The sequence below is a fragment of the Eutrigla gurnardus genome (genome assembly GCF_963514095.1).
Source record: "Eutrigla gurnardus genome assembly, chromosome: 4".
Classification (NCBI taxonomy): Eukaryota; Metazoa; Chordata; class Actinopteri; order Perciformes; family Triglidae; genus Eutrigla; species Eutrigla gurnardus.
In genome coordinates this window covers 23,324,799-23,351,875 of record NC_139918.1, presented here as the reverse complement: position 1 = coordinate 23,351,875, position 27,077 = coordinate 23,324,799, and the positions used below count along the sequence as shown (strand labels likewise).

General features: G+C 44.2%; 2 protein-coding genes across 2 annotated transcripts; one reads left to right on the top strand and one right to left on the bottom strand.

Annotated features, from left to right (window-relative positions):
- Positions 1 to 419: 419 nt before the first annotated feature.
- Positions 420 to 21,923, top strand: yes1 (YES proto-oncogene 1, Src family tyrosine kinase). Its single transcript, XM_084008289.1, has 12 exons — positions 420 to 775; positions 8,221 to 8,511; positions 9,780 to 9,879; positions 11,461 to 11,559; positions 12,515 to 12,618; positions 12,926 to 13,075; positions 14,494 to 14,649; positions 16,550 to 16,729; positions 16,957 to 17,033; positions 17,713 to 17,866; positions 18,260 to 18,391; positions 20,061 to 21,923. The coding sequence occupies exons 2-12, from the start codon at positions 8,229 to 8,231 to the stop codon at positions 20,267 to 20,269; spliced, it is 1,644 nt and encodes a 547-aa protein (XP_083864415.1). The 5' UTR covers positions 420 to 775; positions 8,221 to 8,228; the 3' UTR covers positions 20,270 to 21,923.
- clul1 (clusterin-like 1 (retinal)) lies at positions 21,008 to 25,835 on the bottom strand. Its single transcript, XM_084008290.1, has 9 exons — positions 25,803 to 25,835; positions 24,714 to 24,856; positions 24,214 to 24,362; positions 23,955 to 24,125; positions 23,400 to 23,838; positions 23,042 to 23,164; positions 22,737 to 22,951; positions 22,377 to 22,555; positions 21,008 to 22,231 (listed from the first exon to the last, which is right to left on the bottom strand). The coding sequence occupies exons 2-9, from the start codon at positions 24,814 to 24,816 to the stop codon at positions 22,210 to 22,212; spliced, it is 1,401 nt and encodes a 466-aa protein (XP_083864416.1). The 5' UTR covers positions 24,817 to 24,856; positions 25,803 to 25,835; the 3' UTR covers positions 21,008 to 22,209.
- Between the last annotated feature and the right edge of the window lie 1,242 nt (positions 25,836 to 27,077).

The following is a 27,077-nucleotide window of genomic DNA, read 5'->3' as shown; positions in this document are numbered from 1 at the left end:
TTTTTGAACATTGTTCATACAAAACAAGCAATTGACAGTTATTTATAAACTATTGTTTTTTACTCTTTATGAAGCAAAACTGATTTATTGAGATAAAGAAAATAATTGTAAATTGCAGTCCTATTTTCTATAGGACGTCAGCCACAAAATACATGTTATGGTTTATAGTGATAGTCCTGTGTGTACATAGGCCTACATAGGGAAAATACTGTTTGTTTATATTGGTTTTCAATAAAAAAAATGTGGTGGGGGGATTCACAAGTCGACATTGCTTTGTTTTAAGGGTTCAGAAGCCAGAAGTTTTAAATGAACCAGTGTTTGGTGGTCAATTAAAGATGGGTACCCGGGTGAACGAGCCTAATCTCAGTACGTGAACGCAGCATTATTCCTTCTTTGGCCTCGTCGGCTCCTCGGCACCAGTCCGGCTATTGTTGTGTGTCTTTCGGGGCAACCCCGACCCATCAGCAGGCGGTGATTTTCTGGACATATGACCCGTTTTGCTCGGCTCTTCCTCCGCCGTGTTAAAGCGGCCTTACGACCCGTTGTACAGGAATATAACATAAAGGAGCCGGCGGAGCACTTTGTGCTGGTGAAGTAGTTAATCGGTATGGGACAGACGGAAGCCTGAGATTCCACGTTAAAGACCGCTTCCGTCGGCCGCCTCCACCTATTTGGATTGTCGACGTTAAATACAAACGCGAGGAGGAGAAGGAAACAAAACCTCACAGGACGCATGTAGCCGAAGTGAAAACACTTGCAACGGTCGCGTTTTAAGGTAAGAAGTGTTCGTCAAAATGGAAAAAAAAGTCGCATTGTGTCTTTTGGAAGTGAGTGAGCAGGGCCTGGTTAGTGCGGTGACACTTTGCGAAAGTTAGGGGGAAAGAGATCAGGAGAGTTTCCTCGGCGTGTTGCGTCCTTTTTTATTAAAAATAAATCTGTGTCATTGTAAACCCCGAACCAGGACGAGATCTTTAGGATCACTTGCTTGTTTCATTCGACGAGAGAAGAAAACAGCGAGGAAAAGACTCCCGGCGCGTCCCGGAACAATGCTGGATCACTGCGTTTGCACCCTTTCAGCCATGAAATCTTCCTGGGACTTTTATCGCGTAATTTCTAACGTGTGCGTCGAGTAGTTCTCACATAACAAAGTTTAACCACCGACTCCTGTCTTTTCTGCTTCACCTCTTCTCGCACAATCAGCTGCCGTAGGCCTCAGTTGTTATAAGGCCTTTTATTGCCAGCTATAATGTGTTGCCACAGAGAAAAAAACTGATATAAAAAAAGAGTGTGAGGTAATGCGTTTGCAGTAGTTTCCAAGTCTGTTTCATGCTTTTATTGTGGTAGTGCAACTGTACCTCCCAGACTAGCAAACTCCATCAAATGAATGAATGAATGTGTGTGAGGAGATATACAATTCAGGAAGTGTGTGTGTGTGTGTGTGTGTGTGTGTGTGTGTGTGTGTGTGTGTGTGTGTGTGTGTGTGTGTGTGTGTGCGCGTGCGTGCTCATATGGTCACTGTCCCTGATTGTGGGTGCTTATATACTCCGGTGCCACAGTAATCCTCCTCCACGGTAATCCCTCTGTTAGTACAGACCCAGTTGGCTGGACAGTTGTGTCTCCCTCACACACACACACACACACACACAGACACACACACACAGCTGGAAAAGAGAGGGCTGCTGGCGGAGGAGTGAGGAGCGCTAACAGGTGGTGCTGGCCGGGGTTCAGGGACTCAAGTTTAACTGGAGGCATTAAGGATCCTCGCATACCCCCAGAGTGTCCTCATGGCTCCAATGTAACCCTACAGTATCATTACAGCTCGCTGATTAAAAGCTTTCCATCTTGAGTGCGGCAGCGGAAAGGTCGACTCACGACGCCACGCACTCCCATGTAAACTGAACCAGCGCTTGTCGCTGGATGTGGCCACGGAGAACAAGAAGAGCTCTTCTGTTTTTATGGCTCGAAGATGGCCCTTTCTCTCTCTTCCAGCGTCACTCTAGCCATTGACAGGCACAGCAGGTGGCCTCAATGGCATGAATGGAGTCGGAAGGAAGTCCCCCCCCACACACACACACACAAACTCGGCCACCTCGCTGCCCCCGCTCCACTCACTGTGATTGGCAGAGATGGCAGGCGGCCCTGGAGATAAGACGGAGCTGCCTCTCAGAGAGTGTGCCAGGGCAATTACCGGGTTACGCTCCGTTACCTCCTCGTCCCTCTGATGGTGGCCGGAGTTTACGGAGCAAGTCGGTCAACTTAACTTTCAGGCTCATGCACTGGATTCATCTTTCATAGCGCAGGCAAGTTCACATGCTGCTGTTTGCCTAAAGGCATATAAAAAAACTCTGTAGACTGTAACGTTCAAATTGTGATGCATTTTTTCACAATTTTCTTACAACTTACAGCCTTAAGTGTTCTGTTTGAACACTTTCAGCCCTGCTCTCTTGCTGAGCGTCATCTGAAAGCTTTGGTAATTCTGCAGATACCTACCTGAATGGTACTTAAATGTCTTCCCCTGACGTGTTCTGTATATCTGGCGTTCTCTGCCATCTGGTTGTGACAACATGTGACATGCGACAACATGTGACGACATGCCTTTTGGTCACCCTGTGCACTACACTGCAGTGATGCAGTGAATCACTGCTGGGTGTGGTCACAGTCCAGCAGACCACACCGGACAGAACCCAGCTGTGATGATGAATCTGGTCAGAATTTCGAAAGACTTGGTCAAGATGTTAAGACCAAAAATAGGAAGAAAAGAACCAAAGATTAGATAAAAACGCCATCAGTTTCAGGTTAGTGTTGAAGTTTCAGTTACTCCTATGTGTCTCACTATAATATAAAACATGAACTGTAGTTACTAAATATACGCCTTTATACGAGTGTTACAGTTTTGCTTGCTTGATGGCCGATCTTACACAAGGCATCGGCTCAAAGGTCGAAGGGCCCGTCCCAGAGTTGCATCTTATCTGATTAGTCGGCTGGTTAACGAGAGTTTAGAGCTGCGTCATGCTCTGTGATCTGCTCGGTGAATTCATTACACAGACTTCACAGTAGTTAAATATATCCCACTTGTACAGACCTTTTAAAAGGGAAGTCCAACCCTATCCCTAACCTTTCAGCTTTTATGTAATTCAAGAGGTCGGGGAGAGGACTTCCTCGACCCCCTTTTGGCTTTTCAGGCTTTAGAAAATCTCAGCGAAGCTTGTTGGAGATGGAGGGAAAATGTTGCCATCAGTTGTGGATATCGGAAGGCTAAACTATCTGCAACATTTTCACTCCATCTCCAACACTTTGCCGATATTGTGACTTGCTAGAGCCTCGGATCGTAGGTTGTCTCCTAAAAGGCAAAGAAGTCTAACCTTCTGCAAAGAATCAATGCTTTATAACCGCATAAAGATAACCATTACTGTATGAAGGACGGCATTTGAAATGACTGACTAGTTCTCGTACAGGATACCATATGATAAGTGTTTCATATCCTGTTTTTTGCTTTAAATGTGTATATTTTGTTTGCCTTTTCCCAGAAACAGCCAAATCTGGGATACATACGCAGATAGGTTATGATTAGCTTTAAGGCTAACATTTTTGCATGGTTCGCATGTAGTGCTGGATTTTTTTCCCCTTTTTCCTGAACGTTGCCTGCAAGCAAGCTCCAGCAAAAGCTTCCCCCCCTGCAGCTCTCCAGCATTGTTGTGTTGGGCCCTGTGGGAAGCAGCAGCCTGTGTCTCCTTAATCTGACACGGCATCGCTGCCATTCTGGCACACGGCCTCCATGTCTCATGTCCTTGGATGAGGTCTGGCACCGGCATTTGTTTGAACACATACCACTGCCTTTTGTGTGCTCTGGTACAGTATGCCAGGAAGTAAGTTATTCACAAATGTGTGGGAGTATGTGCATAAATTTCCATCCATTTCCGTGTCACACTCGACGCAGTTTGTTTAATAATTCCAAATATAGTGTCTCTTGTGTGGTTAAGGAGGATGGGAGCCCTTGATCTCAACCGATGCAACTGAACTCATAGATTTTTTGTAAATATGCAAAATAACTTAGACTAAATGTTACCGTACCTTCTTCATTGAGAAGTGATAATGCATGCTGAAAAGCAATTCACATTGTTCATTAAATAAATGACCCACATGTCTTTAAGGGCTCGACGCGGTATTTACCGTGCTCCCTTGGAGCCACCAAAAGAATGACACATTTCTTCCAGCTAATCTCATTGTGTATGTATATTACACCCTCATTTAGGGAAACCATCAGAGACGGGATACAATAATCTGCCTGTAATTTGATTTGCTGTGAGGCTGATTTGAGCGGTCATTAGTTTTGGTAAATTTGTCACACAAGACTGATCATTCTCTCTTTATTTCTCCGTTTTTCATAGACAGTTTTTCCTTCCCAGGATTCAAATATGATATTGGAATACAGTTAAATAGTAATGTGATTTGCATGAAGTTACAATGATTTTAGTAAGTTTGCTGCTGCAACGATAAAACTGTCTGTTTATAAGGGCTGTCGTTGTGAATCTGTTCCCGACTATAGAGACATCTGCTTGTTTTGAGCATTTAATTGTCGCCCTTTGATTGATTGTCGAGGTTTTTTGGCTCCGCCACTATCAGGACAATGCGCCCTTATTAGCATTTGTGCTGCTCGGTGTTAGCATGTGTATGGGGTTGGATAGTTGAGGGAATTGTGAGTCTGTGGGGGAACACCACAAGGTACTTTCTCTTTGTCCATAACAAAAGGTAGATGAGACTGACAAAAGAATAAATGGGAAGGCTTTCCCTCCAGAGGTGGCCTTTTCAGTTCATCTCACAGCACAATTCTCCATGGGTGGTTCAAAGGCTGGATGGTACAGTTGTTATATAAGATTGTTTTTATTTCTCCCAAGGACCACTTTCAATGTTTCCCTCCTATAATTGTTCAGGTCAGTGTGAATAATGCTTAAAAAATACTGGTATGGAACCAAATAATATTCAGTTAAAACAGGGTGGTGATGCTGTTTTGTCCTCGATGTTTGTGGGATGTGATTGAATGATGAATGTCGCCGCTGTGTGTTTTCTGGAGAGTGAGCACTGCGTCCATCTCTGTAATTATTTGCCTTTGTGTCCACCCGAACCATCTGCCAGTCCAAACACCAACATTTGAAAGATCCTAACTGGAAACCAGTTGAAAGCAATGTCTTCACAAATGATTCTGGAATTTGGTATGGACCCAATATTGGGATCACAATAGTGGTCATTATTCAACCTCCTTATTTATGCTCCCTAGTTGTCCTTAAAGAAGAATGCTTTTCAGATTCTCCGGGTTAAGCCTCCTATCTGGAGTGTTTGTTTCCAGGACGTAGCGGAGGATTTGAACCATGGATACCCTCTTTAAACTACACTGTCACTCTTACACCTTGTTTTCTTTCTGGTCCGCCGTTCGTTTGCTGTAGCATTAACTTCAGGGTCAGCCGCTAAGTGTTTGGGACATTTGGAAACATAGTGGGTGACGTGTGCCACAAAACCAGGTCAAAGGTGGCGCTTGTGTTTATGTTGTCTTCTGCTCTGATGTCCGTGGTTTCCACTGTGATGTTGGGTTAGTTTAACCTACGTGAACACAATACAATCGGCGCCAGGAGGTCCAAAGCACTTGACCTAGGCTGCAACCAACAATTATCATTGAGCTTTCAACTGGATTTTTAAATTAATTGTTGGGTATGTAAAATACGGGAAAATGACAATTACAATTTCCATAAGCTGTTAGTTACTTCTTCAGATTCATTGTTTTGTCCGACCAATATTTCAAAACCCTCAAAATTTACTATCAAATAAGACAAAGAAAGGCAGCTTCTTGCCATTTTCTGAGATGGAGAAACACTTTGCAGAAAAGAGCAGACATGTTTCATGTTTCGTGTTGCAATGCATATTCACAAATTCTTAGGACAAGTCGTGCCGCCATGCTTTCACGGCTCGCATGCTGTCGTCACCAGCTGTTATTCCATGCTGTGAGTGTCTGGTTTCCTAAAAAGGCCATAAACCGAAGTGGACTAAGTAGACGGCCAAGTTGTACCGGCTGATTGTACTTGTATTTGTTTGAAATGATCTAATTTCTTCTTCATGCACTTCTTTTACATTTTAGATGTTCCTGTCCTTAAAAAATACTAAAATACTAATAGAAGTAGTCTGTGAGAACAACTACACAAAGAATAAAAACTTAGTATTGAACTGAAACGATTGTTGATTTGCTTTCTAAACGATGGAACGACACCGGTTTTGTTCACCATCAGTCTGTCTCTCCTTCTTGCTCTTTAACTTTCCCAGTTTCCTTTTATAGTCGTTCATCTCAATCCATCAATCCCACATTTATCCTACCGTCCATTACTGTTTCTGCTGCCTCAGCATAGGCTTTCAGTCAGTGCTGCTTATTCATGGGAGTAAGTCAATACATCATCTATCACAAATAAGTATATCCATACATGGATTGTTGACACTCAGTAGGTCTAGTTGTGGCGCTGCCCTTTACAAGGCTAGGCCAGTCTTTCAGTCGAGACGCAAATCATTGTTTTCTTCATCGGGGGAATTAGTGTGGTTTGAAAGAAACAAAGAACCGGCCTCACCTCTTTGGGGTGTGAGGTAACTTGCCCTACCAGTCTGAGGAGCTGACATTAGCTCAAGCAGCTAATGTCGGGAACAAATAAAAGAGTCCAATGCATGCAGCGAGACCTGTCCTGTTTGCACTGTTCAAGAAGGGAGAAGCATGTGACTGGAGGTTTGCCAGTTGGACTCCAGTTTGTTATTCTCATTTACCTGAGTGGTAACGTAAAGTTTGTTGTTAAAACCAAACCGCAAGTTTCAAATGATAGTCCCTCAAAATCCTCCACAGCTGAAGTTTCTGAGAAATCTCAGTTAGTACATGTTTGATATTGTCAATTTAAATGTGAATGTGAATCATCCCGATTCCATTGAAAGAGAAATCATAATGAATTATCGCCCAGCCCTAAAACCAAGCACCAAGTCAAAGACAGAAAATGCATATGCAGTCAAACATAATCCAATATTTGTGCGTGAATATATGCATATGTGCAAAAATGAGGAATTGAATGCAAAGCTGATAACCGAAAACAAAGCCAGTGTTGAGCATGTAGAATCACAGAAATATGGCCTCCTTCAGTTTTATGATGTTGATGCACTTTGAAGTCTAGCCACTGAGGTGTGAAAAGTCTCCTGTATTCTGCTTGTCTCGCCTTTTGTTTGCTGCTTGGCTTTGTTGCTCTCCAACCATGAATGACAGCAGCACACACCTCCGCCGCGGTTCCAAATACCACTATGTGACCTGCCGCTGATGGCCATCTGAAAGTATGTCCTAACGGTTTTACAAACCGGGATGTGAGTCATTGGCAGCGGATCGACCTTGGACCAAAATGTCCATCTGTTTGTTTTATTATGCATGGTTGGAAAGACACACATGCAAGGAATCACTTGATAAAGAGGCCAAAAGGTGATAGAAAAATGACACAATACGTCCCAACAATTTACTCAATCAATAAATAATACAATTAACATAATCTTTCCTACTTTAGAGGGGATTTCTTTCTGTTTATATGAAGTCATGTGGTTTTTGTAGCACAAACCCATCCAGGGTCTCGTATATCAGTAGGCTCAGGAGGAGAGAGCACTGGCTCGCCACCGAAGGGCTTTTTGCCCCCCTCACAAATCTGTGTCAGTGATAGTTTGATCACAGGGGAGAGTCCAAAACGGCCACAGGCTGTACCGGGATCTAGTTTCTAACTCTGCTAGCTTGACGGGCTTTTGTTGGGACTTGCAAAGTCATTTGAGGTCATCCGTTGGCATGCTGTCTTTGTTTTCTGGATGGGAGAGTTATGTGAAGACCACCCCAAAAAGCCCCGGGGCTCTTATGTACAATAGCATCATTTATTTTTCTCTCCATTTGTGGCACAAGCTCAGGCCCCATGGCAAAGCATGAGCTCACGACTTTTAGGTTGTGTTGCTGATTTACACTGACTTGAGTTGTGCATTTCCAAAAGTTGTTCCAAAACCCTGTCCAGAGAGGTTTTGTATCATTTGCAGTTGCTCATTATACTGTTTTTTGTACTAGGTCATCACAATCCAAAACCTAGAACGAATGTTGAAGTCACATTTAAGACATGAACGGTCATTTGAACACCAGACTCCGGTTACTCAAATCTTCCTTTTTTCTTCCTCTGCCCGCAGGCTTGACGATGGGTTGTGTCAGGAGTAAAGAGGACAAGGGCCCGGCGCTGAAGTACCGACCCGACAACTCCAACGCCACGCCGATCAACGCCCACCTGGGCCACTACGGGCCTGACCCAACCCTGATGGGTCACTCTCCAGCTATGAAGACGCACAACAACAGCTACAACAGTCATGCCGCCGCTCTCACGCCCTTCGGTGGGGCGTCTTCAATCATGACACCCTTCGGCGGGGCCTCCACCTCCTTCACCTCCGTGGCTGTGAGCAGTCCCTTCCCTGGTGTCATCACAGGTCAGTTTGTGGAGAGGGTTTCGGACGGAGACACTAGGAACTAGGGAATCTCCATATTTGAGGAAAAGGAGGCTTGTAATGTTTCCTAGCGTGACACAAATTGTCATTATTCAAATAAATTCACATAACTTTAGGTCTGGAAGTTCCTCGGCAACAGACGTACAAGCTGTTTTTAATAGAACGCAAAATGAGGGATAAAAATGTACTCGACTAATTTGCAATCCTAATACCATTTTCCGGCACCATAACTTTTCACGTGTTAATCAGTGTGGAACTTTTAGAATAAACCCTGCTTAACATTTGCGATGCACAGGATATTATGAGCAGCAGACGTTATGCAAATTAGACATTTGAAGTGAGTCAGCCTAAACATCAAGGCCGAAGAGAAGCCCAAAATAGGTCTGTTGTATGGGAAGCAATGCAGCGGGCATGGCATCTCTGGAGCCAAAGAAAACAATTACACACAGTGGATTTACTCATGCACAAGTTTTGACTTGCAACAATAGTTTGCCCAGATTCAATTTGATTCATGATGGAAATTAGTCTCGACGACATAAAAAGTTATCTCTTGCAATTTCGGGTGGTTAATAAAAAAAAATCATAGAGTGGATGATAAATCATGTACACAACAATGTTTACACACACATACTCCAACACACACACATCCCTCGGTCCCGGTCTCGTTCTCTCAAGGATGATAATCCGGCCTGAGGGGCTGCTGTAGATCTGATCGTACCCGTTCAATTACCTCCTCAAGATAAACAAATCAGAGTCCTGCTGTCTCCCGCTGCACCCCGTCACTCCAGACAACAAACAAATCAACTCTTTTCATTACCTATAATTGATTAGGTGCCATCGGTTTGATTCACCGACATGAAGTGATGCCACAGAGTTCATCAGAGGACACTCTGTTTTCCCTCATGTGTTCTTGTAATGATGCTCGTATTTGTAGTCCAGGTTTGAGCTGCAGAAGTGGGATCTTTCAGAAGAAATAAGTATTTTTTTTTTTTTTTTTTTTTTTTGCATAATTTTGTATGCATCACTCAATGACACCTTGACTCAGGTAGAAAATATTATAAAAGTCAGAAGAAAAGCTCATTAGAATTAGCATTGTGGTGTTTTCATTTGAAGGTCGAATGTTTTCATTTGTTGTGCAGCAATTCAAGATAATAAAAAAAGACAAGAATTCGACAGTTTATGGAGGCTCTTCAGCATTAACTAACTATTGTATGTATGCGCCTCTAAAGCTCAGTTTCTCCTGCTTTCAGGTGGAGTCACATTTTTTGTGGCGCTGTACGACTACGAAGCGAGGACGTCGGATGATCTGTCGTTCAAAAAAGGGGATCGCTTCCAGATCATCAACAACACGTGAATACATTTAGCTTTTTACAGCGACTGCATGGATCTGTGTGTGTGTGTGTGTGTGTGTGTGTGTGTGTGTGAGTGTGTGTGTGTGTGTGTTTAATCCCTCGTTGTATTCAGGTCTGATATTAAGGCAGAAATCTGTCTGGGTTAATGGCTTCCACTAATGGGCCATCTGTTTAGTCCCCATCGCTTTTCTCCCGCCATAGATCATTCCTTTGGTTTCGGGTTCGACATTTGGGTTACCGTGTAATACGTTCCACTCTTTCCTCATTCAGTCAAATACAAGCAATCCACAGAATAAACCAGATGAATGTATTTACATTGCATTTACAGAATTAGTTTTCCAAGACGCCAGCAATGCACTGAAAACATGCCTGAAGGTCAAACTCAATGGATTATTATGGAATCATTTTGTTTTTCATAGCTTCTCATTGTCATTCTTGATAACTTAATCTGCAGTCAGTATGGTACGCACGTTGTTTCTAGAACAGAATTGAAGGAATTTATCATTTCTGATGCAAAGCACTCTTACGACCTACCGCAGCAGGATCATCTTCCTCCCAGGTGTGAATGTAGGCAGAGCCCCAAATGCTGCACAGATTTCTGTTCTCCTCCTTCAGCCGCCGTGTCCTTGGACACGCTGTTCACGGACACGGTGAAGACGAAGCCATCTGCTTTCAGAGAAGAGGTGGGAGGAGAACAGACTCAGGTTTACAGCAGCAGACAGACTTTCCCTCCACCTCGGTTTCTACTCTTTGAATTTAAGCTTCTGCTGGTGAACAGCGTGGCCTCCTGTGTGGCTCCTATATGTGCAGGGCTTTATTTTTGATAGTTATGAGCATTTTATAATGACGTTTTTGGTATCAAAATACTTGAAAATTGTTGGTCACTCACTGACTTTTCACTTGCATGTTGTACCAGCTTGTAATGTATTATATCGTCCAGTACCTCAAGCCAAGTCATTATCATGCATTACAGAGGGATTATATTATGGTATTACAACTTTGGGAATTATAATCCATTATGATCCTTGCAACAAAAACATTAGTGACAATTATAAAGTACAATGATACTTGACCTTTATAAGTTATTCTGAAATGCTTTTTAATGTGTGAGGATTTCTTTAATAATGTATAATGAATATTTGAGTGCTTGTATCTATAATTATACTGTGCTAATAGCAGATTGTACTTGTAGTACTTGTACTTTATGTTAGTATCTCCAATTTTCAGATTACAGTTTCACATTAAAACACAGTTTATAGAATAAATGTCATTCAGATCAGAGATGCATTGATTAATCTGTATAAACGATCTTTTAATTTGCTATATTATTCTAATATGTCAATCATGCACCATGAATGCTGAATGTGATATTGGCACTTTTTACTTGAGGCACCAAACTATTTCTTCCCCCGCTGCTCGACGTGGCGTATTCAATGTGATGGCTGACGTGGTTGAATGATGCATAATGCGACCTTGCTCCTTTTTGTCACTTTGTCTACTTGTCTACCCGAGGTGTTAGCGTAGGCGTATTTTGCTTTTGTGAGTTCCTGATGTCTAATTGACTCGCTCCTCTCTTCAGGGAAGGCGACTGGTGGGAGGCTCGCTCCATCAACACCGGTCAGAAAGGTTACATCCCCAGTAACTACGTGGCTCCAGCCGACTCCATCCAGGCGGAAGAGTAAGACCTTTGTTTCTTTGTTTTTGTTTTTGTCTTTACTTGTGTGTTTTCTCCTTCACATTCCTTTCCTGTTTTCTCACCCGGCTCAGTTAGTTCTCTGATTAGGGAAGACCTGATGCGGCCGGTATGGCGCACATCGTGACGAACCCATCGTGTCCCAAAAGAGTCCAAACAAGGGAGCTTTGTACTGTGGCTGCATTCCCAGTGTCCGCTGTGACAGAAACATTTTGAGGGACAGAGCTGCTTTTAGGCCGTTGTGGGCTGGTTTCCTCATTTTATCCAATACTGGATTGTTTAAGATAAATAAAACTGTGGAAACCAGCCAGCGAACTTTGCCTTTGGATCTAAAAGAGTGAGTGCAAGTGTCAACAGTGTTAGTTTAGTCCTGGTAAAATAATGTGTGAGATGAGACGATTCAACATGACTGAACTTGTAATTATGTCTTGAAATAGACTCTTCCTACACTTAAAAAGAAGAAAAAAAGCCAGATTTTAACATTGTATGAAGCCATGAGATAATGTTTCACTGATTAATTCATAATAGTAATCACCCGCATATGTAATGGAACAAGCTGAAGACTTGGAGCAAAGCTAATAATAAGCTATAATTATGTTTTAAATTATATTGACTTAAATTACATTTTTAGCAATTTAGTTGCCTCTCTCTGACTTTGAAGGAAGCCACATATGAATCAAATAAAGATTCCTGATGTTTTCATGTTAACCGACTAACATCAGGAATATTTTATTGTCCTGTTCATCTGCTTTTGATGTGTAACTTGACGATTGTGCTGAGGATTTATACGATTCATACGAAGCCAGAGAACGTCCAAATCCCCAACATTTTAGTATCACATCACCGGAGCCATATTCTTCTGACTTGGATAAGAAAATCCTACTTGTTGTGTGCACTACATCACGTTGACACTCTCCCTTTTCTTCATTTCTTCATGCAGATGGTACTTTGGTAAAATGGGCCGTAAAGACGCTGAGCGGCTCTTATTGCTTCCAGGAAACCAGCGGGGCACTTACTTGGCACGAGAGAGTGAGACGACCAAAGGTAAGAGGATTTATTTCTTGAAAGCAAGACTGTAATTATAATGCTGCAGTTTTAAGATATAGGGCGAATGATGAAACCTTTTTTCCCCCCCTTATTTGTGCTTGTGCAAGCTGTGGGCTTGGTTTTACTGCAGCCATATGTTAATTTACGTGGAAATTCTTTTTATTTCTTTTTGTCGGTTTGAAGTTAAATTTACAGGTTTTTATACGTATACATTTTATTTCCAATAAAAGCCTGAGATGTGTTGCAGACGTGAGTTTCTGTTACTATGAACTACAGGCTAACTTACTTTCTGTGGCTCTTAAAGGGGCCTACTCTCTGTCCATCCGGGACTGGGACGAGATGAAGGGAGACAACGTCAAACACTACAAGATCCGAAAGCTGGACAACGGAGGTTATTACATCACCACTAGGGCCCAGTTTGAGAATCTACAGAAGCTGGTGAAACACTACACAGGTAGGCAGCCGGTCCGTCTCAGGTTTTCCAAAAGGCTCGGCCATCCCAAATATAAAGCCTGGTTGGCGACGGTTTCCAGATGGGAAATGAAACTCGATGCAAACTGTAAAATCATTCTACATCTTTTGGCAGTGCAGCGATTTGTGAGCAAGAAAGGGGAAAATGTGTAGGAACCCTTCAAAGAGAGGCTTTTCTTTCTGTGGTGATTGGGAAGCTTTGCTCACAGTCGCAGCTCAGCAGTCACGACAAAGTCCTCCCCAAAAAAACAAAACCATGTGAGACTTAAGCCAGAAGAGGCAGGAATATAAAAATGACTTATACCGACTCTAATCTCCACCATAGTGACAGGCAAGCAGCTGTCTGTTTTTATTTAAAAAAAACTGCAGATTGTGACTAAAAAAGCCTCTGGATGACGTAAACACGTAGCACCAAACTTTACAAGAAGCAGAATCTAAAATAACATAATTCTTGTCATACACGATTGCAGTGTGCTTTACAATGGGTTCCTCTTGTATTCCTGGTGTAGAGGACTAGTCAACAGAACTGAAAAGTCATGCAGAAAACGCTACGTTCTAGACGGTCGTGCTGCTGCTGTCGGCTGCATGTCTGCGCTGTGTCTTTAAAAGGTTTCAAAACCAGCAAGAAACCCCTTGATCTTTGGCTCTCGTGCTGAAATTGAGTTCAGCATGGTTCATGTCATTATGGGGAAATTACCATATAATTTGATCATCTCTGGAAGGGTGCAGTGAGACACTAAAAAGATTATTCTGTGAGGTTGGTGCTGTGGTTTGAATGTAGTTTAATGGCGTCGTCATGTGGCAATGTGATATTTTATTCATCACACGTTAACAGTCCACTTTGACCCTGATGGGACGTGTCGTGATAAGGCATTTCAACAGTGGTGCTTTTAAAACGTACATGTGACTTTTCATTCATTAACGAGTCACTTATTTATTTTTTTTAGTTTATTTATGTATTTGTCTGTGAGTGCATTGCCTTTCAACCTGGATTCATGAGCAACGGTAAACCTAAATTTCCCCCAATGGGATGAATGAAGTGTCTAGATAAATGGATGGGTTGAATAGCTCTGTGCAGATTGATTGGTTGGTGCATGTCATGATATTATGGGTTGGTACTAGTATGGAAATACGAGTCATATATTGTTTTTTATTGGTTGATAGCGATATTAATTCGTTGGGCACTTTGCCACACAGAGCTGAAAAAAGGTGATGCACTCATTAAAGCAAAAACAAGCCGCCCTGGGGCTTCTTAAACACGCTCTGCCTGATCACGGCCTGACTGGAATATGGCTCTTTTTACTGCTACGTACTTAACACGACTCCGTTTAACAGGCTGGCTGATCACCAAACGGCTACAGGCTCTCATTCTTTTGCTGTTTGCTGTCCGCTCCCGTACAGAACACGCGGACGGTCTTTGCTACCGGCTGACGACCGTTTGTCCCACGGTGAAACCTCAGACTCAGGGACTCGCTAAGGACGCCTGGGAAATCCCCCGAGAGTCTCTCCGACTGGAGGTCAAACTTGGCCAGGGCTGCTTCGGAGAAGTCTGGATGGGTGAGAGACCGTCACGTTCACACATATTGTCGGGTGCTTTATGAATGAATGACTCCCATCTGATGGCTGTATGCAGCCGTGCTGCTTCGTTGTTGTAGATCCAATTATACACCAGCAGAACAGGATGTGGAGCTTGTTTTTCATCAGAAAATTGTTATAAATACCCGTTAAATTTCCAAAAGCCAAAGTTGACACATTTTTATTGCTTGTTTATGTTCAAACGATACAAAACTGAAAGGTATTCAGTTTAACAGCATAGAACACAAAATAAACCAGCAAATAGTCACATTTGAGAAGCTGAAACCATTGAAATTGGTTAATTCTGTAAAAAATGAAAGCATTTCTGGTGTGAAACTCCGTCTGTAAATGAATACTGCTTTCACATGGAATCTAACAGGAAGCCAAATATCATTTTAGTGGCTGAGAGCAGAGAATACCAGTAATGGTAGATGACATTTCCGTCCGAATCCTCCGGGATGGAATTTACAACCAGGTGTTAAGTAGCTCGCTCACACAAGTTTAGATACAACATCACCATAGCAACATATTGTCATGCGTGTGTTCCCTTTTGCCCTCTTGCCATTCCATCTGGTGTTCTCTCCGTGCCGTCCTCCATGTGGAGGATTCAGTCAATCATGTTACAGTAAAACATTCGTATCTGTGTGGATTTGATATGGAGAGCCTGCTGTTGGGTATGTAGTGTGTGTGTGTGTGTGTGTGTGTGTGTGTGTGTGTGTGTGTGTAGCCCGAGGCGGTAGCCGTTGGTAGTTTCAGGTGAGTCCACGTTCTCTCTGTGTGTCAGCAACACACACACATGCATGGATCCGCTCTGTAGTATTGATGCTGACGCCAACACTGATCATGAATTAGTAAAGAATACAAACGACTGCATCGACATGTACACACATGGCCATTAGGGCTTATACACGGAGACCAAGCATCCGCCCTGCATTATTTATAACTTATGTATATTTAATGCAAAACAAAGGCAGTGAATGTACATAAACTGATTTTGGTTTAGAGAATGGTTCATTCCAGCTTAAAGTGTAGTTTTGCGGCCTCACTGGCCCACATCCTGCTGATTACTGTCGGTTTACACACACACACACACACACACGCACGGAGCTCTGTAATCACAGGTCACCTCACGCTTGGGTTCTCCGGCCTGCATGTGAGACGGGGGCCTTTCAGTGAACACGACTCTGTTCTTTCATTACGCCTGGCCTGCAGCAAGCCTCGACCTGCCAGCCTCCGCTGTGCAATCCCAGGAATCCCTCCGTCTCTCCCCGCACTCTTTGTTCTCGGTGCTTTATCTGCTCAGCTACAACTTCTTACTGAAAATCCCCTCCTCGCTCTTGTTTGTTCAACATTTAGTCGTCGTTTTTCTAAACAAACGTATTACGCTGGCTTGTGCTGGCCGGCCTCTGTCGTCCTGAGCTCTCGCCAACTCACGCTATTATTATTATTAGGCATTATCGTTGCTCTACTTAGTCCTGCAGCTTGTGTGTAGTCTGCTCAGTATGATTCATTCATGAAGGTCAGCCTTATGACAGAGGCAGTAGATCTCCTGCGTCGGCTCATTGTATGCAAGCAGGGCGTGAGTAAGTGGCTCTTGACCAGGAAGTGGCTGATTATTTTAGCTCTCTCTCTCTCTCTCTCTCATGGGAACACCGCCAGAGATCACTCATTTTACTTTTAGGATCAACTTTTCACTTAGAAGGGGGGTCAGAAAGCCTTTTAATTTACCGCCAGTGTTTTAGCATTACAGCGTGTGTCACTTACAATACATTGGAAATGCTTTAGATGAATTATTTCCACAATAATGTATATTATTATATTATATTATATTATATTGGTTTATGGTTCCTTTTTTAAACCAACGTTCCGTCTTTTCATTCAGGCACATGGAACGGCACGACGAAGGTGGCTATCAAGACCCTGAAGCCGGGCACCATGTCCCCGGAGGCCTTCCTGCAGGAGGCTCAGATCATGAAGAAACTCCGACACGACAAACTGGTGCCTCTCTACGCCGTGGTGTCGGAGGAGCCCATCTACATTGTCACGGAATTCATGGGCAAAGGTGAGCAGGGGTCAAACTCACAAACCAGTCGTCAACAAAATAAACACGACGCTTGAAAAGACGCTTGGGGCTCTCACGGATGCGTCTTTCATAAATCGAGCATCTTTCGTTCATGGATAAACCCACTAAACAAACACGATCAACTGTCTTTTGGTGTGTGTGTGTGTGTGTGAGAGACGCCCCACAGATGTATTGATTTTTGCTTGACTCCCCTGAACTCTTGACAGGTAGTTTACTGGATTTCCTGAAGGAGGGGGATGGTAAATATCTAAAGCTGCCTCAGCTGGTGGACATGGCTGCACAGGTAAGATGAACACACAGCTTCTGAATGCTCTGCCCTGCCCGGCTGCTGCTGCTCTAACACTCTGTTAAAAGAGGGATTTTCATGCATCGGTAATAAAACAAAGAGCTCCGTATAGGTGTGTAGGTACGAGGTTTCAGTTCTCCATCTGGCTGTCGTATTTATCGAATATCCTCCCTCTCCTCGTCCCCTCCCCCCTCCCGTACGTGCCTCCCCTCGTTCTCCACCACTTAACTGCCACTGCAGCACTTAAACACTGCTCATCAGAGGCCACTTAAGCTGGCTGGTTCTGTCACCTCCCGTGATCTGCTCTTAATTTGCCTCCGCACGCTCCCAGGCTCCGTCTTCTCACTCAGCGGAGTGGAAAATGTTTGAGAATTAGGCCGAGGCGGGTAGAAACCCCGAGGCGCCTCTTAGGAAGCCGACAGCCAAGCGCGAGGAGATGGTTAGAGATCGAAGAGTGTGTTTTTTCCCTCAAATGACGACTCCCTGTAACCCGTTATATTTGGTATTACTCGAGTTGAATTTGATCTCAAGCTTTTCATTATCTTTCCTCAACTGTTTGCTTTGGTTGCATCCGGATGTCGTTCTGTCTTTGCTGACTGCTTCTCCATCCCCGTCTGTCTGTCTGTCTGTCTGTCTGTCTGTCTGCCTGTCTGCCTGTCTGTCTGTCCCGTCTCAGATCGCAGACGGCATGGCCTTCATCGAGAGGATGAACTACATCCACCGGGACCTGAGAGCTGCCAACATCCTGGTGGCTGATAACTTGGTGTGTAAGATCGCCGACTTTGGCCTGGCTCGGCTCATCGAGGACAACGAGTACACCGCCAGACAAGGTGCGTTTGTGTGTCTGTGTGTGTGTGTGTTGAGGACTGGACACACGCGGGTTTGTGCGTCTGCATTTGTGAGGATTTGCATCTATAAATGGACTTGACGTTCATTCTGAGCCATCAACGCCTACTCTGGCCTTCCGTTGATCTCCTACCAGGACTACACCGGTTCTTCCAGCTAAAACTGTTGCTTGTTTGTTCCATCTCCTTACTTATTTATCTTTATCTCATGTGACGGCATGCTGTGGATCTTTGAGTTGTGGAGTTTTTGGTTGCATAAAAAAAAAGGGCATTTCAATTAGTCATGTTGCTGTTGATGTTTTTTTTTCCTTTGACAATTTATGAAAGAGTATTGCTTGATTCATCAAAAAGTTTCAAGCTTCACGCCTTTGTTTCCAGGTGCTAAATTCCCCATCAAGTGGACGGCCCCTGAAGCTGCTCTGTATGGCCGCTTCACTATCAAATCAGACGTCTGGTCGTTTGGTATATTACTGACTGAGCTGGTGACCAAGGGCAGAGTACCGTACCCAGGTAACCAACAGAGCTACACACACACACACACACACACACATGTGTCTTTATGTCTGCAGTTCTCTGAATGTCTGGTTTCAAACTCCCCCATTATCATGAATATGTGGCTCATGGGAACACAGGAATAATTCATTTTTACCTCAGGATGATTCCTGATCTACTCATCTTCATCTGAAGCTTTTAATAGTAGTTTCTCCAACAGAATAACTACATAGAGCTGATTTGAGTCAATGCAGATGTCTAGGAAAGAACCACTTACTCTCTCACATGATGCCATCTCCCACCTTGTTTCTGACCCCTGCTGGTTGAGAGCAGTACTGCAGTGCGTCTGCTGTCAACTGGCGCTGATTACAGAGCGACTTAACCACCCTCTCTTGTAGAGGACCATCTGGCTCCTGTGGCCCTCTTGGTTTCAGTGTAAACCGCTCGGTCTAATTATTCACCCCAGAGCCTCGTTTCCCCCTTCACATGGTGGGATGACTCACCGGACGTGTTGTCCTGCTGTGCTGCAGCCTTTTTGGGAGGCTCCATTTCTATTCTCTGGTCTGAGGCAGGTACACCAAGATATATATATATATATAAATATATATATATACTGTATATATATATGACAGGCATGGTGCTGCAGTTGCTCGGGGCCTTTCCTCTTCAAGTGTGTGAGATAATCTGATCCCCACTCTCCCACAGAGAGATGGGGGGGGGATGCGGTTGAGACCATACCACTGGCTCTGTGTCATAACCTCTTTTAGCTGCAGTGGAGCTCCCCATGGAGCGGTTTCAGCGCCGTGTCACTGGGTTCAGGATCACTGTCTTTCCTGTCTTGGGATGCTCCAGCAGGGAAGGAAGGGGTCCAGAATATGAAGCAGCACTGTTGCTAAATTGTGTCTCATGTGATCTCCAGAGTATTTAAGCCAGAGATGACATTTTACATTTTGAATTGAATGCTATTTCCACAGAATCCTCACTATGCGTTTGCCCTGAATGGCTTTTATCCTTTAAGTTTAGTGCAAGTCTTACAGGAAGTAACGACCCGTGTGCCACCGCAGCTGTAAAGTGGGTTCTTTGTTCATCTTTTTCTCTTTAACACAATGGGTTGTGTGACCATTTCCTTAACAGCTGCATGATGCCAATGTTACATTTAAATTTAAATAATAATATATTATAAATTTGGACATTTTTCTTGACCATGACATTTTGCAAAAATCCACTTGTTATAGGTTCTATCAAGAATAAGACTATGTGGAAATCTTAATAACCTGCAACATGGTCCCTTTTAAAAACTGAGTCACTACCAACCAAGTACGTATGGAGGTTAAATGAGTTGCCTGATGGGGAACGGTGGTGGCTCAGCTCTCCTCCACATGAGGAAGTGTTCTCAAGCAAGACGGTGAACTGACTGGACTTTGATTTTTATGACTCCTCACTTACAACAGCCAAGGCCAGATTACACGTCTTCAAATTTGGCACAAGCGTCCACTTGCACTCAAGGAAGTACTCATTTGAATCTGGTATCAAATATAAAATGATGATAATTTGGATGGTTATGGATGTGAACTTGTTGGCAGTAATTCTAGTTTCTGATCTAGTGGCCAATTATAAATCACTGTGGATAAAAACACTATACAACTGCAGTCCATTAAATCCATATCTCCATGTGTTTATTTCCCAGGTATGGTGAATCGAGAGGTACTTGAGCAGGTGGAACGGGGTTACCGCATGCCCTGCCCCCAGGGCTGCCCCGAGTCCCTCCACGACATGATGAGGCACTGTTGGAAGAAGGAGCCGGATGAGAGGCCGACCTTCGAATACATCCAGTCGTTTTTGGAAGACTACTTCACAGCCACAGAGCCACAGTACCAGCCAGGGGACAACCTCTAGTCTGGGGGGTTCGTGGAGGGGAGGGGGCGAACCCTGACTTCATACAGAGGTACATCAGTGGACAACAAAGCTGGGGACAACAGAGAACTTCAACATGGGGGGGGGGGGAGCCTTGATGAGGCTGCAGAGGAAGAGGTTTTAATGCTACAAACTAGTCCACGACCACACTGGTGTATTTGCATGAGCAAGAAGAAAATGTTTGCTAAAGTAGAGTGTTGTCTCCTGTGTACCCGGGGGCCAAATGTGTGGGGGGAGTGTGCTTCATTGGTGCTGGTACATGAAGCCCCGGGAAGCCTGCTAATCAGAGTAATCCACATGGACCGGCCACAACACTGTGATCAATAAGAGAGAGATTGTCTTCGAATTTCAAATCAGTTGCCACTTCCAGATTTTTTTACTTTTTTAAATGATACGTTTCCCCTCTCTTCTCCAATCCCCCCTTTATTTTATTCTACAACACAATTGTTTGATATTGGGGTTTTTGTACGTACGTGAGTTTGAATCTGTAGGTTGGAAGGTTGTTTGTGGAGAACGTTTGATGGAGAAGGAGGGAGGCGAAGTCGATGGGAAGGTTGTACTTTATGGATGAATGTCCCAAGAGATCAAAGCAGATGTACATACAGAATGTGGCAAAAAAAAAAAAAGATGTTTTTAGCACGTGTGATCAGGTGGATGAATGAGGACACGAGAAAACACCATCAGATGATATTTAATACGGTCACTTGAATGACACGTTGATTTTATTTTTTTCAATGGGAACTTGAAATCATAAAGAGGTATTTTGATAATATACACATGCGCAAACATTTTTCCTGTCTAACATTTTATAAATGTTTTGAAATGGACATTTCAGCTGTGAAATATTAGTAAGTTTGAGTTCATTTCTGTCTGAAATTAGCATCTTGTCTGTTTGTTCGCTGCACATTTCTCATTGCTGTAAAAGACGCATTTCTCTTCACATCTACAAAGTTTAACATTGCAGTTGGTGCGTTCTTCCCGTGACGGATGACCCCGGTTACATCTATTAAAGTCACATCATCGTGTAAATCATAAACACAGCTGGAATTGTTTCTGTTCTCCTCAGTAAAATCCAACCAAACTATGACATAACATGCTTTCAGTGTCCGTAGTTCTGTGTCTGCTGGAGGGGAAGATGAATCCAAAGCCAAAAACACAATACACACTTTTTTTAATTTGTAAATGCAACTATGCAAAGTCAACTAGTGATGTTAATGAAGCAAAAAGCCTTGGGTGGTATTCAGCTTTTTGGTTTCTTCCCCAGCTGTAGAGATGATGGATATGATGGACACGTTGCACAAACTGAGGATGGTCAGGGCCAAGAATCTAAAAGTCCAATAACAGGTTGTTAGAGATGCTTCCACCGTCTGTTTAGCAGGATGTGATGGGAATCCTGAGGCGATCTGAAGGTGTCTTCTTATTGTCATTCAGTAAGTAAGCTTCAAGGTTGGACAAAGATGTGAATTTTGTTTTTGTATTTCTTTCTGTGCGTCACTCACGAGAACCTAATGTGATTTTTTTTTTTTTTTTTCTAAAGATGGGACTTGAACTAGCGGGGGATGATAATTAAATTACTGAGAATGGTGACTAATATGATTTTGTACAGAAAAAATAAAAGATTTGCTCAAAGGTCTCACTTAGCTCTCTTGTTCTTGACAAGCGACAAAGATCCTCGTTCAGCTTCAGACCTGAGATGTCGACGCTTCCCTCAAGAATCCACTAGTGGAATCCGCTTAAGGATTTCTCTGCATTGCACTTTGATCTCGTTTTTATTTATGAACAACATTTAACAGGTACAACGTATATTTTCCTGTTTTTACATTCAAGAAATAGCAACGACTCAACTTGGGTGTATTGGTCTACTGTACAAGAACACAAGCTAGTTCTGTTCACAGAGAAAGTGCTGGAAGAAGAAAAGGAGACTAGTGTAACTCCTCCTCGTCTCTGTGAAGAGAGAGAGAGTGCATTAGTGTCCGAATTTAAGTTGTAACAGTTAATAAATAATATAGCAGACAATTCAGAACAAAATCCTCAACATATGCCTTAAAAAAAAAAGAAGAAAAATCAAGCCAGCTCGTTAAAGTCTCACCTGAACATCTCCTTGTACTTGTTCAGAGCCTCCTGGGCCACATACTGGATGAAGGCCGGGTCCTGGGGCTGCAGCTCCCCAGGAACAGACACGATAACGGGGGGAGAGTTCAGGATGTGGACCTCCACTGTGGTCTCGGTCACAGACGCATTCTGTTCATCGTGGCTCTTTGGCGCCACCTGGAGGGAGGAAGAAGTCATCTTTTACATCAGCCACAGTCAATCTCTTTGATTTGTAACTTTTTCTCTCCCCTTGGCCTGCCTTTGTTTATTTTTTTATTTTAAGGAATCATTATTTAATCGTCATTAATCACAGAACACCTAGAAAAACCACGTGGATGTATCCTTTAACCCTCCTCACCGTGGTGATCCGGAAGATGTTTTCAGGAGTGCTGCTGTCGCCCACAGCCTGAGCCACCCAGCTGAACTCAGCCGCCATGTTGCTCAGCCAGTTGACGGTTTCATCCGTGTGGCGCTGGACGATAGACAAGATCTCGTCGTACTGCTCTCTGGACACATCCAGCAGCTGGGAGACCTCGTCCAACTCCACATGCAGATCCTGAACACTGGGGCATTCTGGGTAAAGGAGGAGGAGCGGTCAGAGGACGTCAGTTGAGGTAAGTGGGAGTTGTTAGGGTGGTGGTGGTGGTGGTGGTGGTGCTTCACCTGTGAGCAGAGCTCCCTGGCAGGCCACACAGCGGCTCTGCAGCTGCCAGCACTCCGAGGTCTGTTTGCGAAGGTCTCGGCACAACTTCCTGTTCTGCAGGAACCGGGGGAAACTTTCCCTCGCTGCAACGAACAGAAAAGTGTTTAGCAATCAGGTTTTGTTTTTGGTGATTTGCATTGTGGGCAGGTGTTAAAATATGAAAGGTTACCACAATGAAACTCCTATTTTAAGTGCAATACTTTGAACTATTTCTCAGATTACAGGTGCTCTAACCCAGCAGTTACTCCATCTGCCACCGAAGCCAAACACCTGGAGGTTAACATTCATCCAAAACCATTTGAGCTTCGCTGGCTCTACCTTTCTTCTTCTCTTCCTCCACCACCTCCTGGACGTCATCGAACACCTGGGTCACCACGGCTCCGAACTCCTCCACCACACTCTTGCCGAAGTCAAAGAAGGACTCCAGCACCTCCTCCAGGCCCACCCCCTGCAGGAAGCCCGAGTCCCGGGAGACCTCGTAGGGATCGGTGGTGGTCTCCTCCGTCGGCGTGTCCGAGGCCTCCAGGAAAGCTCTCTGGAGGACTTTGTCCAGCCGGCTGCCCATCCCGGAGACCACGGCCACGCTGCGGTTCACCACCGAGCCGACCTTGCTGGTCAGGCGGTTGAAGGAATCCTCGATGCGGCCCACCTCGATGTCGCTGTTGTCGGGGCCCTGATTCACCAGGATGTCCCCCTGATCCATGCGAGGCTCCCGGGGGCCAAAGCGACTGGACGCTCTGCGGAAGAAGTTCTCCACCTACGACATGAACAACAATGGAGGTGAGTTGATCCTAATTATGTGTAGTTGCCGACTGGATGATCACTCGGGTTCAAAATAACAACTGAAACTTCTCAACGTTGTAGTTTTCACACCTTGGCTTGGAAAACACCGAATCCCCTGCGGCAGGTGGAGGTGTAGAAGCTTTTACACGCATCCTCCAGACAGGGTCTGCACTCCTCCCACTCCGGCTGCAGGGAGTCCTTGCACTGCTCCTCCGCCTCCTCCAGCTTCTCTGCCACCTCCTTAGCCAGTTGGTCCGCCCCCTGGTGGCAGAAAGAGAGCATGTTTTCATTAGCTGGCCTTGCCATCTGTCTGCCTTTCTTTCTCAGGAAAGGTCGCCGTTGGCCTCACCTTCTTCTTGTCGCTGCTGTGTCGGAGGGACTTCATGAGGTGTTCGTGCTTCTGCTCGTTCGTCCACATCACCTCCCTCATCTGCTTCACGCCATACAGAGCTCTCCTCAGCTCCTCATCCACCAGTCTCTCTCCACTCAGGGTCAACTCTGAGAGAGACGAGGAGCAAAAACCAGGGTGAGAGTCGTTTTTATAATCACTAAACACATTTTCACAAAACTATCTACAATGTGATTTTTATGTGGACCGGAACAAATAAACATCTCAAACTAACAATCCACAAACAAACAAGCAGCTGCAGGAAAGTGTGTGTATGAAACTGTATTAACTGTTTGTATCAGAAGACACAAAGTTCAAAAGGCAGATGTTTGCCAAGCGTTGAGGATGATTGCATGTTAGAGATCTTTATTGTGGGACTGATGACAAAACAAAACATCACACATGTTCTATTAAGAGGAAGCACAAACACAACACGTATAGGTTCCTCTCGGCTGACTCACGTTTTAAGGTGTCCTCTGAGATGCCTGTGGGTTGGTCCTCTGGGGCCGAATAAAGGACCCCCAGCGTCACCACCAGCACAGCTGAACCGAACAGGAACTTCATTCTCCGGCTCACCAGGGTCTTCAAGGTTTAAACACTCGGTCTGAAAGGACACGAGGGTGTTAAAAGCAGGTTGAATCTAAAGCCAGTGGCATGATTAAAACAACACAGCACATGATCATAAGCAGGTCTGCCACTTGGTGGTGCTGCACATCTGTCTGCACCTGATGTGGATGTCAGGTAACAACTGGAGCTGCTAACTTTAGCTGTTAGAAACAAAACAGAAAACCAAGTGATGCATTTATAACAGACTTTCTTTGGTGTAATGTGCGTACAGTTTGTTTGTATTGCTTTGCTGCATGATTTGAACTCCACCAATACTGTAAAGGAGGTCAACAGGGGGGGGCGAGACCCCGAATAATACACATCATAGGGCTCATCTCATCTTGACAACCACGCTGTGTTTATGTTATATTATCTGCTGCGTCAGGACGTCCGCCGCCGTTGTGTCCCGAAAGCTGGTATCATGTTGTGTTTACATGTTAGTTTGGTAACCGGCAAACAAGCTAAACTCCCCCGCTTCAGTTCAGCCACGCGAGGAGTTAAACAAGTCGGCATCCAGCAGGGATTTACAGTCAACGGGGATGTACTAATGACTGATGTCATTACAGGTTTAAACTGCTGGTAAAATCAGCCCTATTATATCCTGCTGTCAACTCATCAAGCTGTTGTTTTCTAACAAGACGAGTGCAAGAGCTACACGATCCAGTCAACGTATGATTGTGAATTATGAATACATATAAAGAGGCACGATGCCACAAGACTATAGTGTCACAACGTTAATGCAAAAACAACTTAAAGTAGCAAAACAAAACATTTGACATGAGGAAAATTCATCAAAGGAATATTCCCCATAATAATGACCTTTCCTAGACATAGATTGTGACATACATTGATGCTGATATTCTACTCATGTTGAATACGTAACACAAGATTAAGATGACAAGTCAAACAAGAAGGAGCATAAAGGCCCAGAGTGACCATCATACCTGCCTGGAGGTGCTTCTCCACCGGTGGACGGGCGATGTGTGTGTTGACCTGACCGGCTCGCTCTGTTTCCACTGCAGCTTCATCCTATTACGGACTTTGCTCGTCGTCCGTTAATCCAGCGTCCGACACGCTGCCAGAGAGGTTCGCTTTGCATAACAGGTTGCTTCGTCATGTCAGACGTGGTGCGTCTTTCTGTCCGCATGTTATCGTCTGATCAAAACTCAGGGTTCAACTTTCCATCGGAGGCAAGGGAAGAGCATGGGCTTTACTGTCCTTCATCTGAGGAGCAGAGAAGTGTTTTCTTTTTTGTTGTTGTTGCAATAAATCGGTTACAATTTCTTAGTGAAAGTTTTTCTGCAAACATGCGTCTTGTATAAATATTGTAAAAACAGCTGCTTATTTTGTGCAAAACGTTTTGGAATAATAATACACTCAAATATTGACGCTTAATGTTGAATGAATGTGTATAAATTGTGGTGGGTTGGGCCTCACACACACACACACACACACACACACACACACACACACACACACACACACACAAGTGGTGTCATCACACTACTTCATAGAGTTTCTGGTATTTGATTGATGAGGGAATTAGAGTCTGAGTGAGATTATTACGGTGGACCTTGTAGTTCTTCTCCAATAAGTAAAGGTCACATGTGCTGACCTCGTGAGCTCAAAGCTGCATCCTTTTAACCCGTAAATGGCTGTAAATATTTATTTGTCTAAATGACCACCAGCTATTCTTAGATTTGCTCCCAGAAGTGAATCCAGAGTCTTTTTTTTTTTTTAGTAGAAGGAAACATTCCTCTCAGCATCTCCACTCCTGGTATGTGAGGGACTCGGGGTGAAAGGGTTCCTCTGTTCCCATCTCTTCACTGGTGCCCCATCTACCTCAAACAAATGTGCCCTCTTCGCATGCTGTGACCCAGAAAATAGGGTCGTCGCTGGATAGTAATCAGAAACAGCCATCGCTCCAGCTCAGCCTGACACCTTCCACACCTGGTTCCTATAACACCGCGGGGGAGGAACCCTCTTCCCACGTTCCCCCCGTTTAAGCCTTAAACGGTTTGACAATGAAAAAAGGCTGCGGGGTCGACGTGCACGCAATAGGAATACATGTGAATCACAACGACAACAACAAAAAGTGAACTTAAGGACAAATTCAGGGTTTTTTGTTGCACTGTTTGAGTTTCTGAGAGATATTTATGGACTTCAGGGTGCAGCGGCGTCGAACCGACTCCTGGACTGAAGAGATAAACAGGTGCTGG

Excerpts from the sequence above, each read along its gene's own strand:
- yes1 (XM_084008289.1), top strand. The coding sequence starts at position 8,229 with ATGGGTTGTGTCAGGAGTAAAGAGGACAAGGGCCCGGCGCTGAAGTAC. Across the intron at positions 9,880-11,460 it reads TTCCAGATCATCAACAACAC|GGAAGGCGACTGGTGGGAGG; the intron begins GTGAATACATTT and ends TCCTCTCTTCAG. Across the intron at positions 12,619-12,925 it reads AGAGAGTGAGACGACCAAAG|GGGCCTACTCTCTGTCCATC; the intron begins GTAAGAGGATTT and ends TGGCTCTTAAAG.
- clul1 (XM_084008290.1), bottom strand. The coding sequence starts at position 24,816 with ATGAAGTTCCTGTTCGGTTCAGCTGTGCTGGTGGTGACGCTGGGGGTC. Across the intron at positions 24,363-24,713 it reads CTCAGAGGACACCTTAAAAC|AGTTGACCCTGAGTGGAGAG; the intron begins GTGAGTCAGCCG and ends CGTCTCTCTCAG. Across the intron at positions 22,232-22,376 it reads AAGTACAAGGAGATGTTCAG|AGACGAGGAGGAGTTACACT; the intron begins GTGAGACTTTAA and ends CTCTCTTCACAG.